Here is a 19,123-nt window from a genome sequence, read left to right as displayed (position 1 = left end):
CGTCCCACTTTCACTCTCCAAGTACTTCTCTTTAACCTCCCCTCGCCTCCAAATCTTATGAGGGTGGGAGCTCAGATGGGGCTCTTGGCAGCACTGGTCACTCTGCTCTTCATCTCCACTCCAGGTACTTCTTCAAGTTAATTTTCAAGCTTGTTCAGTGAAGCACTGTTTTCAAACAAAAGCAGGCATTCATGGTGAAACTGTCTTCAGTGCATGGAGCTGAGGGATGCAGTGGTTTTAGACACCTGGAGAACGGGCAGACGTTTTTCCGTTACGGAGGACTGCTGGTGATCTTCCGCTGTCGTCCTGGCTACAAGCTCCATGGATACAAAACCAACAGCTGTGTGTCTGGACGCTGGTCCCGGGACACCCCGGTCTGTGTTGGTGAGAAGCTTCACCGTGACCTTTTTACTGTATACCTTTTTATATTTTAGTTTCCAGTTTTTGTCAGTAGATGGATTTAGAGGATAATCTTAACTCATTTGTCTTTTGTTCAAGTATATTTTGAGTTTGCTTGTATTACAGTGCACAGTAGAGAGTTGATAAGACAACAACAACAAAGGTAACACAGCTCCCTGGTCAGATTCCAACTTTGAATCACTTTCCATCATTCTCTCCTTCGTCAGGCTCCGGCTGCTCCAACCCGGGGCCACTCACCCACGGATCGATCAGCATGAATGAGGATGGCTCTTGGTCGGTGTTCAGCTGTAATAATGGCTTTCGGCTACACGGGCCCTCAATGTTATACTGTAAGGGCCACACCTGGAACAGCACAAAGCCTGTATGCAAAGGTGAGCACAGAAAACTCTCAGCTATTACAGCAATAATTTGACATTTTAGAAAATATTCTTATTGGGTTTTTTTTTGCATAGTAACATTAGCAGGTTGATTCCTCTCTCTTTGTTGTCTTTTTTCTCAATGTCAGAATCTGACATGATGAGCTCAAACATACTCCAGAACCTCCAGGCCGCCGTAGCTCTGAAGACCCAACAACAATCCCACTACGACAACCTCGCAAACACTGCCTCCAAGGAAGTGAACCTTAAACTTGGCTTGATGTCTCATATGCCATCCCAGATGTCAAGCAGTGAGAGAATTAAAGTGACTAACCCCAAAATCCACCTGCAGCAGCATATTCAGTTTCCCAATCTTAAAACCAAAGATGAGGCCCAGACTTCTCACAGTGAGGCTCAGGATGTAAACGAGGCTCAAGGAGAAGTGGGAACAGGGAACAACGGCTCAGAGGGAGAAGCTTCACGTGAGGAAGCAGAAAGGGTGGACGAAGTTACACAAATGTTTGACTCTAAATCACATCCATCTCCAACTATCTCATCTGCCTTATCATTAGTGTCAGGAATCCCACCGTCATTTTTAACAGCCCATACACCTGCTGTCACTGCTCTCACGAATACTGCAGGCAAACATACTCCCCCACTTGTGTTTGGACCAACGTCATCTGTCTCCGTCTCGACCCAAGATGATGTGACTCCCTCTGAAGTAGTAACAGACTCCTCACAAACTGCAGGCGAAGAGCAACCGGCTGAAACTAGCTTCCAGTATCCTTCTTTGTCTCAGGCTGGATCAGGAGATAATGAGGAGCCCACAGAGACTTCAGCCCACACTTCATCTACTTCTGCTTATTTCGTCTCCACCAGATCTTCCTCCGCTTCATCACCTGCTTCCTCTGCACTCTCCTTATCAACTCCTCTTCCTTCCTTTTCTGATCTGATTTCCATGAGTACCAGCTCAGCCCGGTCCGATATGAAACCCCAGCTGCCTCGTGTCACCTTTCCTTCAAACACCTCCACCTCCACTGAGCCCATATCTCACTGGACTGAATCTCACAACGTCGCGATGAACGCCACCTCCAGACCCTCTCTGCTGCCTCTGAGCCTCAGCAGACGTCCTGTGTGCCCGTACCCACCTGTTCCTGCTCATGGGACCTTCTACTTTCGTAATGTGGAGAATCCAGGTCCCAGCGAGTACAAGCATTTCATACAGTACGCCTGCTACCCAGGTTATACGCTGGCTCATGGAGACGTGCACAGCTACTGCCAGCAGGGGGGGACGTGGAGCGGAGTCACACCTGTTTGTCGGGGTAGGTGATGTTATTGTTTCATAGAGATTGTTTGATTCGTTTGGGGATGCTGCAGTTGTGCTCATAAGGAAAACAAAAGACGTGGTGATGCAGAAAAAGATGGGTTTAAGATGTTTATTTGCCAGCGTACTACACAATGCTAGTCTTTTAAAAATATTGTTTTTTGTTTGTTATTGTGAAAGTGTTTTTGAACTGGAATTTTACCTTAATAACATGTTTGATATTATCACTGGATTCATGAGCTGCCAAATCACCTGGAGTAACTATTTAGTCTTTATTTCCTCTGCCAAGGAGACTATGTTTTCACTGGTGTCCATTTGTTATTCGTTTGTTTGTTTGTTGGTTTGTGAGCAGCATCACATAAAAAGTATTGAGTGGATTTCAACAAAACTCAGATGGAAGCTGGGTCTCTGCACTGGCTACCGATGAGTCCAGGATAGATATCTCAATCTTATTGAACAAACTGACCTTAAAGGACAATGCAGTTTCATTCTGCTTTACTTTGTTTATATTGTCCAGTGTTCTGAGGACCTTATTGCCCTCTGAGAACAGCTTGTTTATTCAGTTTTGGAAAAAAATTAATATTTCTGAGTTTGTATTATTGCCTCATTATTATTATAAATTTTAAAATTCTGAGTTTGAATGTATTCTCCAGAACTACAAGGTGCACTTTGAATTGTCTTGTGTCTGAATTGTTCCATAAATAAACCTGACTTGCCTTTCAGAGTTGACACCATGTTCAGTTAACAACGGAGGCTGTTCCCAGCTGTGCTCTCACTCCCAGCACTACAACCAGAGCGCCAACCAGAACCAGACCAGAACTCGGTGCCACTGCAGACCTGGATTCACTCTGCTGGATGACAGACTAACGTGTCGCGGTGAGCATATCAATGTTTCTTCCTCTTTTCCCCAGGGCTTTCACTGTGACTGTAACATTCTCCTGAATCCTCTGTGGTCGCCCCGGGCTCTTCCTAACAACAACACAGTGTGCACCGAGGCATGTTCCAGCACAGCAGGGAATCTCCTTCACATGTTTTATGTGTTTGATGTTTCATGGCTCAAAGACGAGCGTAAGTGGGCTGTGAAATTTATGGCAGCGCGATCACTTGAAAGACTGACATTTTACTTTGTATATTGTGTCAAGTTACACGTGCCTGCTCACAGACAACCTGTCATTTGTGAGGGCCATCAGTGGACGGTGCTGCTGTTATCTATTGAACAGTGTTATTATCAGCGTGGTTTGACAGATAGTCCTGTCCAGGCTATCGTCGTTTGACTGATTATAGTTTTAGCCTGAAAATTACACTGCAGTGAAATAAGGCTTATACACATTCCTGTCTGGCAGACTGTTCAAGAAAAGTTAGCTTTATTTTTGGTTATTTCAAATCATTTCATTTATTCTGGACCGGAATTTGTCCACATGTCTTTTCTATTAAGCAGAGATGTGTCAGAAAATGGAAACATGTTGAACCATCGACACAGAAAAGGCAGGTATATCGAGAGACATCAGGTTGGGGAAATGGTGTTTCCTAGATGGCAGGGAAACAAGGGCAGACCTGATATACAAGCTTTCTGAGTCCTCTGCACATCCTTGTTTCCTGTCTCTGAAGAACAGGAAGCCAGAAAACATCTGTATTATGGTTTGCTCATTACAGGCCACAACAACAAGCAAAACATGGAGACACATCAATGAGGTTCAGATTCCAGCTTCATTCAGAGCGGCAGGGGAGACGACCACCTTTCATCTGCTGCTCTTTTTCTTTCATCTCACTGCAGCCTGGACTGTGTGTTGTTGTCGGACTGACTGTACACAAGAAGAGTGTGTTTTATTTCATCTGCGTCCACTCAAACCAGTGCAAGATATGTGTTTGTGTTTTATCTCTGTATGTAACTATTGTTGTTTACATGTGTGTAGATTTAGACGAGTGTGTGGGGGGGCAGCATCAGTGTCAGCAGAGGTGCATCAACACATTCGGTTCCTTTCAGTGCAACTGTGATGACGGATATCACCCAGCTCATGATCAGACCTCCTGCACAGGTGTGTGTTTGTGTGTGTGGAGTTGTGTTTTTATGCCTCTGTCTGTGAATGTTTTTACTTCTATGAGCAAAGTGTTTTTGACTGCACCATTCACCATCTTTCCAGATGTGGATGAGTGCCTGCTGCCTGCAGCTGTAACAGGCTGCGTGTTCGGTTGTGTTAACACTCCAGGGAGCTTCCACTGCCAGTGTCCTGCTGGCTACAGCCTTCAGTCTGCAGACAGCCACTGCCAAGGTTGGGATATACTCGCTAAACATACTGTGAACCATGACGTTCTCTTTTTGGCCATGCTATAGTCGCGTGGCTCTAGGGATGCTAATGTCTGTCGATTGACTTCTGGGTTTTCTATATATGCGAAACCTTTTGAGCCTGTTTTTCATTGGGTTCATTTGTAAATTGAAAGTTACAGCTTGTAATGGCTTGGTTAGATAAACAGTTGATGATGTCCCCGACATGAACTGGGAAAAGTTCTGGGTGAGCTGGAATGACCCATACAACAAATGTGGTTGGTTAGTTCTTACATGATACCATTCAAGGTTATTTTATTAGGCTAATTATTGGAAATGTTACTTATCTTGTGTGACTAGCTCTCTCCTTATATCTTCTATTTAACTACTTAAATAAATGTTACTGAAAAAGAAGCACCAAACATTTCCAACGCCAGAAATATGTTTTTCAGTGCAACTTTGTCCCAGTACCTTTGTATGTCATGTCATGATGAGACAAAAAACAGAATATATAAATAGAATTACAATATTATAATTATAATATGGTTACAATGGCTTAAGGCCTTTATTCTTCCTTTTCTCATCCAGATATAGATGAGTGTGCTGGTAATCAGGGGCTTGGGCCATGTATGGAGCAGTGCCACAACTCACCAGGATCCTACCGATGCTCCTGCTCGTATGGACGCATCTTAGCCGGAGATGGTCACAGCTGCATCGCTGAGTGTCCACCTGGCTTCAGGAAGCAACCACCAACGACACCTGAGAATTCAACTGCACAAGCTCTTAGGGAGGACTGTGTAGGTAGGAAGGCTCATTAGCGCACATACTTGTATCAGAAACTCAGGAGTTTTAATGTTGCCATCACCTTTAGGAGAATATTTTATTCTTGCTTTATTGAATCTGTTCTAACCTTCTTCTTTCTTTTGGTCTGGCTGTGCAATAAATTGCTCCTCTGGGATGATAAAGATCCCCTTTCTTCCTGCTTGTGTCCACACAGATATAAATGAGTGCCTGGAAGAAAAATGTGAGTGGCAGTGTATCAACCTGCCAGGCTCTCACCGCTGCATCTGCCCCAAAGGATACACACTCCAGAGAGACGGCCGACACTGCAAGGGTCAGTGGTGTCATCCAGACTCATACACACACATCTGTAACAGTGTTAAGTTTGGTATGTTGGACAAGTGCGTCTGCTTGATGACACATTTTGGCAATAACTCAACAATGACATTAGGGTTATGGTAAAGAATAGTAAAGAGTAATTAACATACATATCAAATCATTTTATGTGTAAATATTCTCCATCATTGTTTATACTGACTGAGTTTTGGAAAACTCCCTGTCCTCCAGACATAAATGAGTGCAGTCGGAAGAATGGAGGATGTTCCCACCACTGTGTGAACCAGAAAGGTGGACATAAATGTGCCTGTCCAGCGTCCCATCGCCTTTCCCCATACAGCTGGAAGAAATGTCTACCAAGGACAACAGCGAACTCTGCTGGCTGAGACGGAAAGTGCCACAAATTGAAAATCAAACAATCAAATGCATTTCCTGTAGAAAATACAGCACAAATGCCGACGGCTAAAATAAATATCAAAGGATTGCTGAAAATTTAGAAATGTGAAATGAATTGACTGATTAATCATAAACGTTAAATGCTTTGCTCTGCATTTGTGAAAAACCTGGAAGCTGAAATGTCAAACTAGCAGAAATGGAAGCTGAACTGCATTACCCAAATAAGCTAAGAGTTGAATTACATAAAAGCTGAATGAATTGCAATGTGAAATGATTTGCTAGAATTGGAAGCTGAACTGCATTATTTAGCAAGAGAGCAAGAGAGGAGGAGTGGGCTACAGAGGTCTGATGAGGTGATGTCTTTCTACAGTTACACAACCCAACCACCCCTCCCCTCTCCCAAATTTTTAAAATTTGTGGTCTTCAGCCCTGACCAACACTAACGCCACATCACTAGAGGCAACTTATCAGACTTCAGATACTGCTGTATTACTCCCCTGGATCTTTAAACAGACTTGGAGTGCAAAATTGGTGGAAATGACTGTGGTCATATAGGAAACCAACTGAAAAGGACACGTATTCCTTGCTATCAAAGACAGATCTTTTGAAAGTCCGACTTCTTCCCTCGACAACTGCTGGAGGTTTTGCAGCACTATACTGCCACTATGCTATTTACACCTTTGCTCCCAACTTCCCAAATATGGGAGTTGACCTAAGCTTTATTAGTTTGATTCATAGATAAAATCACACATTTCCTGTCTGACATATGGCCTACAGTACGTTGACAATGTCATGTTTTTATTGGGTTTCTGCAGAAACATGACATTTTAAATGTTTATATATGAAATTGTGTTTTTTATACATTTCATTTTCCTGTTTAAAATTACATTTTTAAATGTATAAAGTAATGCACATGATGTTTCATTGTCGAGGATTATCTTTGTGATGACATACTGTATGGATATGAATAGAAACCAACAATGAGTGGCTGGATATTAACACAAACACATCAAAATATCTAACACTGTAAGGTATGAGTTGTCAAATAGTTAATCATCATGTTTAATTCACATTGTTTGTTCTAAAGGAAATTAAATGAGAGACTTGAACTACAAAAGTAGTGTTTTCAGTAATTAATAAGGATTTGATGTTGCAGATCGACCTAATCATTTACTATTCAGCGGACAAGACCAGTGTCTGTGGTTTCAAATTATTGTGCAGTACAGTTAGATACTCACTAGGTGGCAAAAACACTCTTTCTAACAGGCTGCGGACACACTGATAAACATCCTCTCTCTCACGCACACAGTGAGTTTCATTTAAAATACCAGTGACTCATGTGAGGCGCTGATTCCCAAAACTTTGAGCACGAAACCAGCCAGAACTGTGAAATCTGACCCCTGACCCCTGAAGACTCACACACCTACCTACCACCTACAGTATGTGGTGCTGTGGGCAGAACTTGGTCATGTTATCAACAGCAGAATAAGTTTAGCTAAGAAAAATGTCTAGATGTTTTTAGATGTTGGAGATTTGTTGCAGATAAAGGAAAAACCATGTGAGTCAAGGGAAGATTCTAGATGGTTTCTTCTTATTCTTATTTATTTATATATTTATTTTATTTAACCCTCATTTTACCAGGAATATTCCCAGTGAGGTTCAGAATCTCTTCTCACTTTTTACGAGGGAGTCCTGGCTAAGACGGCAGCATAGAAGGTTTTACATAAAGGAAAAAGCGAAAATTTAAAAACAAGCAAAATAAAAAGTTTCACAAACAAGCGACTGACTTCAGCAAATTACATCAAGACAATGAATTTACCAGTGTTCAGTAACAGAATATGTGCATTCAGTGCTCAAATACTTCTTAATCCTATTTTTAGAATTAATTATAAGTTTAATTGATTAGTTAGGTGTTGACCATTAAGATGTCAGAGTAAGAACTAAGCCCAGAGTACAGCTGAGGCTGATGGATTCTCCCATATGATGTTTCAGTGCGTACACTTTTGGCTGTACAGGCTTAAACCTCTGGAGGCGAGTAAACAATGGCAGTTTTCTAACTTACTTTCATTCCCTTTTGTTTCCCAATCTACATCAACGCCTTCAGCAACTGCTCCTGTCGCTCAGGATGGAAAAGTTTTTCAATACCAGCAGGCATTTGCAAGGTATTTTCCTATTAAATAAAGTGAGCTCACACACATAATGAATGAGTGTCAGACACACACACACACGACCACACACACACACACACACACACACATACACACATACACACACAGTATATTTTCTATTGCTTATTTCTTTACCACTTTTCCAGCAATTTATAGTATATTTAAGTATTATCTGCTCATTCATCAAATTTAGGGATCTTTTTGTTGGCCATTTTGTCCCTCCCTCCCTCTCTCCCTCCCTCTCTCTCTCACAGACAGACACAGCTATCTCTATTTATACTTACTTAGCAAGCATCAGGCACATGCAAACTTTCTTGAGAAATTGTCTATTTTTCCATGCTCCTCTTGTTACAGATTTCAGGATTGCCTGAGTGCGTCAGTACATCCATCAGTTGTTACAAAGACATATACTCCTGAGGCAGCGTTTCCGTTCAAGCTGTGTGCACCTCCAACAAGCTAACTTCAACTTTCTCAGATTAGCTGTTGAAGACTCCTTCCTGACGTCACTCACTTTGAATCCATTCCCTCATCTGTCTGGATCGGCAGCGGCTGCTGTCCTGCCCGTGATGGCGTCTTTACAGGACAGCTGGCAACGTTTACTGCAGTGAGAGACACTGACGGATTGTTAGAGCCTATAAGAGAGAACAGGGCTGCAGCCTTCTGGCCAAGACTCAGACCGAAGTTCTTATAACTGTATTGAAAACTTATTAAACAGTAACATGCCTGTCAACTGTAGACAGGAAGCAACAGGTTAAAACGTTTGATTTCACAGTGAACAGTCAATGTGGAGAGCAGAGGCAGGTTCACTCCAGGTGACATGAACTGAGGAGACACATCTGTTCAAGTTGCAAACACATCCAGCGAGACATTTTCATGATGCATCAAAATCTAAATCCAGTCAACCTGTAGATCCAATCAGATCTACACATGGTGCAAACTGACCCTTTAACTAATCCGTAAGACTCAACCCACGCAAGCATTACATGTCAGTAAGGAGAGATCATTCTGAAGTAAAATACAATATGAAATCCAACAATATTGAATAGATAACACTTTAATTTAACGCCCTGTTTGGTATTTGTAAGTATAAAGTGAATAAATGAGTTCTAACACACTATGATGTAGTTGTAAGGAGATAGGGATCATTTAAGTTTTTATTAATATACAGTATTTGCCAGTAATTATATTACATATTTTATGTTATTAGAACTTTATTTTACTATTTTATCATTCATTATCTGTCTTCATTATCTGTGTGAATGCCAAATGGGGAAATAAATGTACTCAACACCTTTGTTTGGCTTTAAAGATAAACCCAATGCATTTTGGTGAAAAACACAACATAAACATAACTTTATTTGTTTACAGGTCCCTTCAAAGAGCAGCAGTCAATAAAGATGAATCCATAGACTTCCATTAAATGGAAAATAAGTGGAAAAAATGCTTGATTTTCGTATCAAGCATTTGCTTGTATTGCTGATTTTCTACAGAAAATCTCAAGTTCCACTAAGTGTAGAGAAACAGAAGGTTTGTGCTATAAAGTATATTTTTGTAATCTCATCCTCATCAACAACTTTGCATTGTCCCAGTTTCTTAAAACAGACTGTTGGCGTCTTTTTAACATAAAAAAAACAGCAAATACTTCATAATAAAAAGCCATTATTCACAGTGCCCCTCACTAATGCAGCTACAGTTCTTACAGAGACTGTGGCCTGTAGATTGATTATGAACTTATTAGAGACGAGGAGAATAATCCTTCAACTCAACATGTTGATCAAAGCAGTCAGCTGTGACGTTTTGGACAATAACACACTCTGTTTTGTGTTTCCATGCTTTAATTCTCTAAACTGAACTCCTCCTTCGGGGAAATACTGGAGAAAGTGTTGAAGTTGGCGCTCTGTCGGCCTCAAACTGAGCTCTGACAACAGTCAGACTGTGGTATAAAGTGCTGTGGGAGTTGTTGCTGTGGCAACCGTTTTGTGGAGTGTTTGTGAGTGTTTCAAGCTCCCGTGGGATTTGGGGGGTGGGCGAGCAAGAAACAGTGTGTGTGTGTGTGTGTGTAAATCAGTGTTGGCTGGAAATGCCTGGGTGACCTAATGCACATCTGTGAGTGTTGGACTGATACATGGAGAGAGTTTTTAAAGAGAAAAGCTCCACTTATGTCTCTGTGTGAAGAAACAGAGAGCTGAGTCTCTTATCGGAGTGTCTAAACACAAACAAACAAACAAACAGACAAACAAACAGACAGGAGCCCAGGTGGTCTTGAGCCCTGGTACTCTGAGAGTGATGACACTCAGTATTCAGAGGTGGACAGAACTGATCAGCCCGTTCGCCTCCAGCAGCTGCTCCTGTTCTGAGCTGCCATATCTTATTCATAACCTGTTGAACAGTAACCAGATCCAACGCTGACTCGTTCTCTGGCTGCCGCTCATACCTGTGTAAAGAGAGGGGCTTCTCTGATCTGTAGTCCTCTTTCAAGTCACTTATTTGCTGTCCTTGTTATGTTTTCAGGCATGCAGTCACATCCTGTTTACAGAGTCCAAGATCATTTTCCAGCACCATAAAGGTAGAGAGAGAAATGAGTTGCACTTGGAGTAATTCATTCATTCTAAAATCTGATAAAAAAAAGAGGTTTGTCTCAATCAACCAGTACAGGAAGAAACGTGTGTTTTTATTGCAGTATATAGAAAAGTGTTTGAATTGTATCATAGCTGTGTTAATCTTACAAAAATGACTATACTACACTTTTGTCTTTTGTTTTTTCTTTCCAAAAGGTCCTTGACTGGACGAAAATGATAGTGGTGGAAGTCTTCAAAGCCACAAAGTAAAAGTACTATGTCAGCGATGGAAAAATACTCTATTACAGCATGCAAAGTAAGTATCAAAACAAAAGTATCATCAGCAAAATGTTCTACAAGTGTCAAAAGTAAGTTCTGATTTAGTGGAAAATGTCCCTGAATAATAATACATTACATATGAGATTGTTAATACTGACGCTCAAAGTGGAGCTAGCTTTATCTTCTTTATACAGTTTAGTAGTTTCGTAGTTAGTTTACCTGTGGTTCCCAATACTGCTTTATTGTGATGATTAAAAAGCCCAAAACTGTTGGGGACCACTGATTCAATCATTCAATCATGTACTGTATTTTACAGAGGCAGCATGGCAGGTTAGGCGCCGTTTGCATGTTCTCCTCTTGTCTGCATGGGTTTTCTCCAGGTACTCCGGCTTCCTCCCACAATCCAAAGACATGCAAAATCGGTTACTCTAAATTGTTCGTAGGTGTGAATGTGAGCGTGGTGGTTGTTTGTCCCTATGTGTCAGCCCTGCGATGAACTGGTGACTTATTCAGGCTATATCCTGCCATCACCCGATGTCAGCTTGGATCGGCTCCAGCCCCCCTGTGACCCTGGATGGATGGATGGATGTATTTTACAAGCTTATCAATTGGGTTTTATGTAAAATATGAATCTGAAAAATAGCAAAACACAGGCATCACCATCTTCAGCTACACTGTAAATAATTTTGGGCTGTTTCAACTTAAGAGTGGAAGTTCAATTGCTGCCTTAAATATTTGAGTTAGGCTGAATAGTTTGTTTAAAATCTTCTTTTAAGTTTTATTTTTTGTGAAACACAATTTAAAGTTTACTGAACTTGAAAGTACATGTTTGATAAACTTAAGATACTAAGTTGAATCATAGATTGTTCAGTGATACATTTAAAATAGTCTTCCTTTTACATTTAAAGAGTATTTTGTAGGGTCAGTTCTTCATCTCACACGAAGAACAGCTGCATCTGCTCCTATTGGTGCTACTTTGTTCCAGCATTAGCACAAAGACACTACATGAAGCTGCTCTCAGTGACCTCATAAAATCAAGAAAAGTGTGATGGGGTAAAGATTCAATTCAAAATTTAGCCTTTGTCATGGTTAGCATTTTTTTCATTATTGTGAAAAAAACAACCATGTCTTGAAATGTACCAAAAACATGCAGCAAGTTTCCATAACGGATGTTTTTCTTCAAACATGAGTCTCAGGAGAGTTTTACCTCTCAAACAATGCATGCTGGGAAGTCTGCCAATATGCTGATCATTAGAAACTTATTGACTGAAGTCATTATTTCAAGTCAAAAGATTTCAAGTTGAAAGAACTCTGAAAAGAAAGAAAAAAGAAAAACTGTAAACTTTAAGTTTAATCAACTTGAAACAAATAAAACTTGCATATTTATAAAAAAGAAAAAAAATAAGTTGATTCCACTAAATTCCATAATTACAGTGTAACACCCCGATCATGTCTGTCATGTCCACATTTAAAAGTCGAGTTGTTTTTAAGTGTTTATCAATTCATAATTTATCATTTTTACTGACTGGATTAGATGATTACAGGTTTTTTTCTCTTTTACTTGGACATGAACAGAAAGAAACTTCTGGTCAACTTGACCTTTAACATTCAACACACTTGTTGAAGGGCTTTGTTGAAAAGTGAGATACAAACCAGTGCTCATGAGACCGGTCGAAGGACAATGCAAAATGTTGCATTTATAAAGTGCAGTGACTGATGCAAGAATTGATTATCATAAGACAGACTGAGTTTGTACTGCTTTATTTGTTATTGTCTTGATGTTGAATGTTTCACATTAGGATGGCCGCTCGACAAGCCCTTATGGGTTTTTTGGCTCTTCCTGCACATTTCTCTTTGAAATTATTGTTTTTATTGATTCTTTACTTACCCAGTCATTATGTACTCTAGGTATTCTGTTTCTTTTCACTGATCTAATATGTATTATGTGCAATGAAATAAATAAATGAACAGACTTATAGCCTCACACTGTGTCCCTTCCCTCACATGAATATTCACAGTATACATGAATATTATATTATCACGATCCACTGTTATGATATCATCTTACTTTTCCCCTTGGGAGAGTCACGTGACCCCTGTGAGAGAGGGGGGGTCAAAACGCTTCAATGAAAACCACATGGAGGGTGGAGAGAGCTGCACTAAACAGGGAGAGAGAGAGAGAGAGAGAGAGAGAGAGAGAGAGAGAGAAGCCAACATGAGCCACAGAGGCAGAAGAAGAGGAACAAGAGAGCAGCTGTAGTAAAGATCTCCAGAACCAGAACTGAGGTCGAATCCAGGACAAGAGGCTACAGCAGAGCCAGAACCAGGACCGCAGACCAGGAGCAGTCCAGTCCACCATGTCGGAGCCCATCAGGAGGAAAAGCTCCAGCAGACAGCTCCTGCAGAACCTCATCAGGTGAGAGACAAATGACTTTTACACATGACAATCACAAGTTTGTATCTTTTACTTGAAACTGCAGGTTAAATTGTGATGCTGTGTTTGGTGAAATTTGGTATTTTTTAAGGAATGGAGTGGAAATTATCATGCAGCTAACTACATTTACTCAAGTCCTGCACTTCAGCATAGATCTGCACTATCCATCCATCCATCCATCCATCCATCATCCAGAGTTTGAACCTAACACTAGACACAAGTGACACAAATATTCCACAACTGGAAAATATCACAAAGGAAAGCAGTTTGTGTTCAATTTCTTCCCACTTCCTATCATGTGTGTTGTAAAAAATAACACATTTCCATAAAAAGTGGTAGGAAAATATGAGAAAATGGAAATACTCAAGTAAACTTTGTGCTTGAGTAAAAGAACAAAGCCTGTGGCCAGAACCTGCTGTTAAGAGGTGATGAGCAGCCCTGAGTTTACTGCTAAAATAGGGCAGCCATCAGAGGAGGGAAGTAACAAAGTACAAATAGGTATCTATACTTTACTTGAGTATTTATTATATGACAACTTTTTACATTTTAATACAAATATCTGTACTTTCTGCTCCTTACATTCTCAAAACTTTAGTTTGAATGCATTTGAGAGGGTTATTGAATATTTACGGTGCTTTTCCAACCCAAATTGTTGGTATTTGATGTCCTGGGAACAAGACTCAACAATGTCTTTGTGCTGCGTTTATGAACAGCTTGAACAGATCCTCCTAACTGCCTTTAAGTTTAATAATCTTTAAATTTTATAAATATGAAGTGAGGTTCAGCTAACTTTGCAGAGAAATGGCCAGCAGAAATGTCCTTCAGAGGTACACGTTTATCCGCCTGTAAATTTTACTTTTACTTGAGTAAAGAAGTTAAATCAGTTCCTCTACTTTTACCAGAGTCTCCATTTTTTTTTATCTGTAGCTGTCCTTCAATTTGAGTAAAGAATGTGTGGGCTTTTGCCACCTCTGGCAACCATCACCATCGACAGTCAGCTGTTCATCATAATTGAATTATTATTATTAACATGTTTAACTAATGTATGCTTCCAAAGTGCACTGATAGCATGTTTGTTTTTTCTAAATATCTTGGCTTTCAGAGCTCCACTCACGCCACAGATGAAACAAGCTGTTTTTGTTTCATTAACAAATTAACAAGTAATTGGCTGGTACTATTTGTCTTTATCTACCATACTGTACTTTATCTAAATTTTATCTGTCATCTAACAGTGAAAAGACCTGATTCAGAAAAATCCGATACTGATATCTTTAGTTTTTTCCTTTTGTGACATCAGCACAGAAATTAATCAAATTGTGCAATTTCATCATGTTAAAAAGCTGAAGATCACTGAGAAATTTTAGCGTCATGCTTTCGTAGCACCACAAAACAAAACTTGAAAAATTCACCCAAAGACAAGAAAACATTTGTTTTAACTCTTCAGAAGGATGGCAGAGGTGCAGCTATAAAATTATTTTAAAAATTGGTTTTGTAAATTTTAAATGCACTCAACACCTTTGTTTGACCTTATGATGGACCCAATGTATTTAGGTGAAAAACATGAATGTAACCATAACTTCATTTGTTAATTGGATTGACACTTATCAGTTATCAGTCTGAACTCCGTCATCTTTCATTGTATCCTCTTGTTTTTTCTGTTTGTTTTGTTTTTTTGTACCATTTAGCTGATTATTTGCCTAGTTTGTCCACTTGATACAGTCTGTTCTGATTTACTCCTCTAACAGCCACGGGAGCCTAATATCTTGTGTTGTTTTCTCTATTTGCATCACTGCTCCTAACTGCTTGTTTGTCATTGTCAGTGAGGCTCTAGTTTCCTCCGTGATCGGTGGAACATTGCTGTGTGACCTCACTGAAAATGACACTGAGCTCTGAGTTCAATGGCTTCCTTTATAGCTGCAACTTCCTTAATGGCCATGACATCATCTGGCTGACTCCTGAGCCCCCTCCTGCTCAACTTCACACACAGACACACACGCACGCACAAAGAAAATGCCGTTCCCCAGGCCTCCATTGCCTCATTGTGTAAATGGTGGAAAAAGTGATGCATATCAGACTGATTTCCTCCATAATTTGCTCGTTTCACATCTAGGCCTCACAGCATCACGTTAAAAGTCCCAGCAGAGTCTGAAGATAAGTACAGGGACAATACCCTCTACCAGCACTGACTGTGTGAATCATCTCTGAGATATTTACGAAGTCCGGAAAGATTTATTTTTTGAGTTTTGTGTTTAAAAACAACCATGTCTCCTAAACATTCAGTATCTAAAATGTCTTCCCAATTATGCTGAGGTGAAATTATATGATTTTTGCTTGTAAATGTTATATAATACATTTTTTTGGAGCAAAAGCTACATTATCTACTGCACTTGAGCAGTAATGGAATGTAACTAAGTACAATTTTGAAGTACTTGTACTTCAAAACTACTTCAATACTTGAGTATTTACATACTGCTCAACTACATTTTGAAGGCAAATATTGTACTTTTTTATGTTAATTTAATTACTTTAGTTACTGGCTACTTTTTAGATTACATGCTGCATCATTTATTGACAATCAGATAAATAAACATTGATCCCAATAATTTAAAAAGTTTCTGAATATGTATGATTTACAGTGTCACTGCCAGATGAATCTACATGGGGTTGTTGGACAGTCGTGTGGTGTGGTATTACATTAGAGGACGGGCTGAGGTAGACATCTCCGCAACACAACACGCTACACAGACGTCTTTGACATAATGTCAATACTGCCCTGTCAGATATGTTCATAACAACTTTTCCTCATTATGTTAATAGAAAACTTTCAGACGTATGCTGTAATTTCAAGGAGGCAGGCTAAGGAACAAGATATAAACACAAAGTTCATATCAAGTTATTTTCCTGCTCACACACAATCCTTACCTTTACAACAAGATAATAACTTTATAAGACAAGATACAAGATGTGCTCACTGAAAAACAGCTTCAGTTTATTATTTTATGTCAGGAGTAAAATATGTGTGATTTGTAGTTGGCTGAAACTTTTAAACATGCAACACTAATAAGTGCATGAAGGATTTACTTCTTCCCCATGTCGCATTTCAGGCAGAAATTATGAGGTCCAGACAATCAAACCTCATCCCCAGTGGACCCATTACCCCTCAAACACTGGTCCAACTGAGACGCCAAAACAGCACCATCACACAAATCGATTTACAGCGACTGGGTCCTGCCAATATGGCTCCCACTACATCTCTTGTGTGTGTGATCTTATGTAGGTCACTTTCCCACATAATAATGACCGAACCCTGTTTGACTCAAAACCAGTCATGGCCAGTGTCCTCAGCGACTGCGGCATCAGCCTTTTACATCTGAATTTGGTTTTTGCACTTTTTATTTTCAAATGATGATTTCATTCAGCCAAATGTTTGATGAACTAAGGGGCTGACATGTTGGGAACATAAATCATATTTTTGGGTGAAGGCCTGTGCATAAATTTACCCGCAACTGGCTGAAACAAAAGCAAATGGTCTGCATGTTTTATGTATTTTTTAATGAGAACCAACAAACTTGAGACCTGTTTTTCTTCCATGATGCTGTAGTTCTGTGACTAAATTCACATTATGCCTTTACCAGAAGAAGAGAAGAGAGAAGTGATGCCTTCAAAAGATTATCTTAAGTTGATATTAGGCCACAGTAGTCTGAGTTAATAAAATAAAATGAGTTTCTCCCTATCAAGTTACCGCTGTATTAGTACAAAGTCCCCTTTGTGTTACTGTCTATTCACTGCAGCTTAACAAGGAAACAATTAGGCAATGTTGCGATTAAAATACTTTAAGTTTAGACAAAATGATTGTTAAACTCGGCTCTAGATCATTATAAACCTTGTATTCACTTCATGTAAACTGATATATTTTTGCACAGAATAAGAGCTGTGGAGGGCAGTGGAGGCATGTTAAATACTAACATTTTGATCAGACAGACAATTAAAACAGTCCTAAATATACAAATGTCTTTGCCAGATTATGTAAATCCTTTATCTAGACCTAGGAACAAAGGTGTGTGTACATGAAGTGTCAATAATAATCCATCATTCAATGTGAAAACAGTAACTACGGTAAATGCAGTGGGTCAAAGTTAAATCATTACATTCTGTAATCTGCTGGGTGTTTACAACGAACAGTTTGGATAATAACTTCAACAGCTTCTGTTTTTGCTTTGGCTTTAGTCACGTATGACTGTCATGTTTCTGGCAAAGTCAGACATTTTTAGTAAAGGCACAACATTCTTTGAGATCTCAGCATTTACTTTGGGCCAAATCTCCAAAAATATGATCCAAGTTATAAACTCCAATTATCCTCTAAAACCAATGACATCATGCTTTGGAAAACTTGTTTGTACCCAAACTCCAAACGCAGGTGCTCCCCTGGGATTTCCAACCAATCAAATGTCAGACTGAAAATTTCCAAAGTTCTCATTGTGCCAATTTTTCGACAAGATTTTCTCCAGACCTCCGTAAGTATGACGAGATGGCTACACAGGATTAAAGTCTCTCTCCATCATCCGTTCTGCTCCTCCTCCTCCATCTCTTCACCTCCTCCCTCGCTCCCTCTTTGTTTCTCTCAGGAGATTGAAATTAAGTGAAACAGCACAGCAGCTGGCTCAAGCTCCACCAGATGTGCTTCAACAATAAAAAGAGTTATTGTTATCAAGTCCCGCCCTCTGGAAACTATAGAACCGATCAGACACGAGAACTGAATGAGCTTTCTATGAAACAGAGGGCCGAGTAATTTTTTCCTAGAATTTATAAATCTACTTACCTAAGAAAATCCTGATGCATACACTTTTCCATAGGTACCTTTCACTGTTATAGCAGACAAAGAACACATATGAAACTTTCTGTGTGCTTTGGTGGAGCAGATAACAAGGTTTAAAAGGTCATCGCTTGACTTACACAGTATCTGTCTTCACTTCATAAGCATGTGTTACAGATACTTCTATCTTACAATTTTATTCATTATGCAAACCTTCAATTCATTCACATACCCCATCAGTAAATAATGTGTAATGCCTCTTGTTCCATGATTTCACGCACAGATTTATTTCATCCACACAATCAGGTTGTCTGAACAGAATCTCACCTACAGTGTATATAACAGAAGATAATGGATGAACTCATTATTGATTACGATCATGACAATTACAGTTTTATGATACTTAAATTGTACGTCATTTTGAATGATGACAACATCTGGTCTGCCAAACATATAAATGCAATATAAACATGCTTATAGATTTCTTTACAAAAGTACAAAGTGGAGAGAACAAAATATCTAGGATAAAGTAAGATTTTTGGTGCTTTCTCACTTAAGATCCATGCATCGGAAGAGAAACAACAGCATACAAATACACCAATAAAAACATTAAACAGACATTTGGAGCTCAGAGAAGTTTACTTTTACATGCAGAGACAAACCAGTTCTGGCCAACAAAAATCATCACATGCAGTGATAGCCTCCATGCCTGAGCAAACACAGAGATGTGTAAGATGCCTGCTAAACAGCAGACTATTGTTAGAGACCACCTCGAGATCCCCGTTCTTCTGACAAAACTGGGTATTTTTTACAAGACATTTGGACATTTTCCAGCTGTGTCTCTGGCACCAAAAGCAGGTATTTTAAGCCAAAACATGGTCTTAATCTAACCCTAACCAAGTGCTTTTTTGCGTAAACCTTACGTAAAGTTTCAACATACAATATCTGTGATATATATAAATGTACAATGCCAACTTATTCTGGTGATTGGGTTGG

The 19,123-nt window shown here is 39.7% G+C and overlaps 2 protein-coding genes across 2 annotated transcripts in view; both read left to right on the top strand.

The window, feature by feature from the left end:
* Positions 1-191: 191 nt before the first annotated feature.
* On the top strand, positions 192-6,966 carry LOC311268581 (uncharacterized protein; the record flags this gene model as incomplete). Its single annotated transcript, XM_084372277.1, has 9 exons — positions 192-384; positions 627-791; positions 926-2,098; positions 2,824-2,976; positions 4,014-4,136; positions 4,242-4,370; positions 4,952-5,164; positions 5,361-5,477; positions 5,711-6,966. The coding sequence occupies 9 exons, from the start codon at positions 192-194 to the stop codon at positions 5,863-5,865; spliced, it is 2,421 nt and encodes an 806-aa protein (XP_084228403.1). The 3' UTR covers positions 5,866-6,966.
* A 6,100-nt stretch (positions 6,967-13,066) lies between these two features.
* Positions 13,067-19,123, top strand: part of LOC311262242 (uncharacterized protein) — a 27,387-nt gene continuing 21,330 nt past the window's right edge. The window contains exon 1 of the mRNA XM_084361507.1: positions 13,067-13,296. Coding sequence (XP_084217633.1) covers positions 13,238-13,296 — 59 coding nt within the window. The 5' untranslated portion in view covers positions 13,067-13,237. The remainder of the gene's footprint in view (positions 13,297-19,123) is intronic.

This window comes from Pagrus pagrus (genome assembly GCF_965226575.1).
Source record: "Pagrus pagrus genome assembly, chromosome: 1".
Lineage (NCBI taxonomy): Eukaryota > Metazoa > Chordata > Actinopteri > Spariformes > Sparidae > Pagrus > Pagrus pagrus.
The sequence above is the reverse complement of the archived record's forward strand: the minus strand, read 5'-3'. Positions and strand labels throughout refer to the sequence as shown.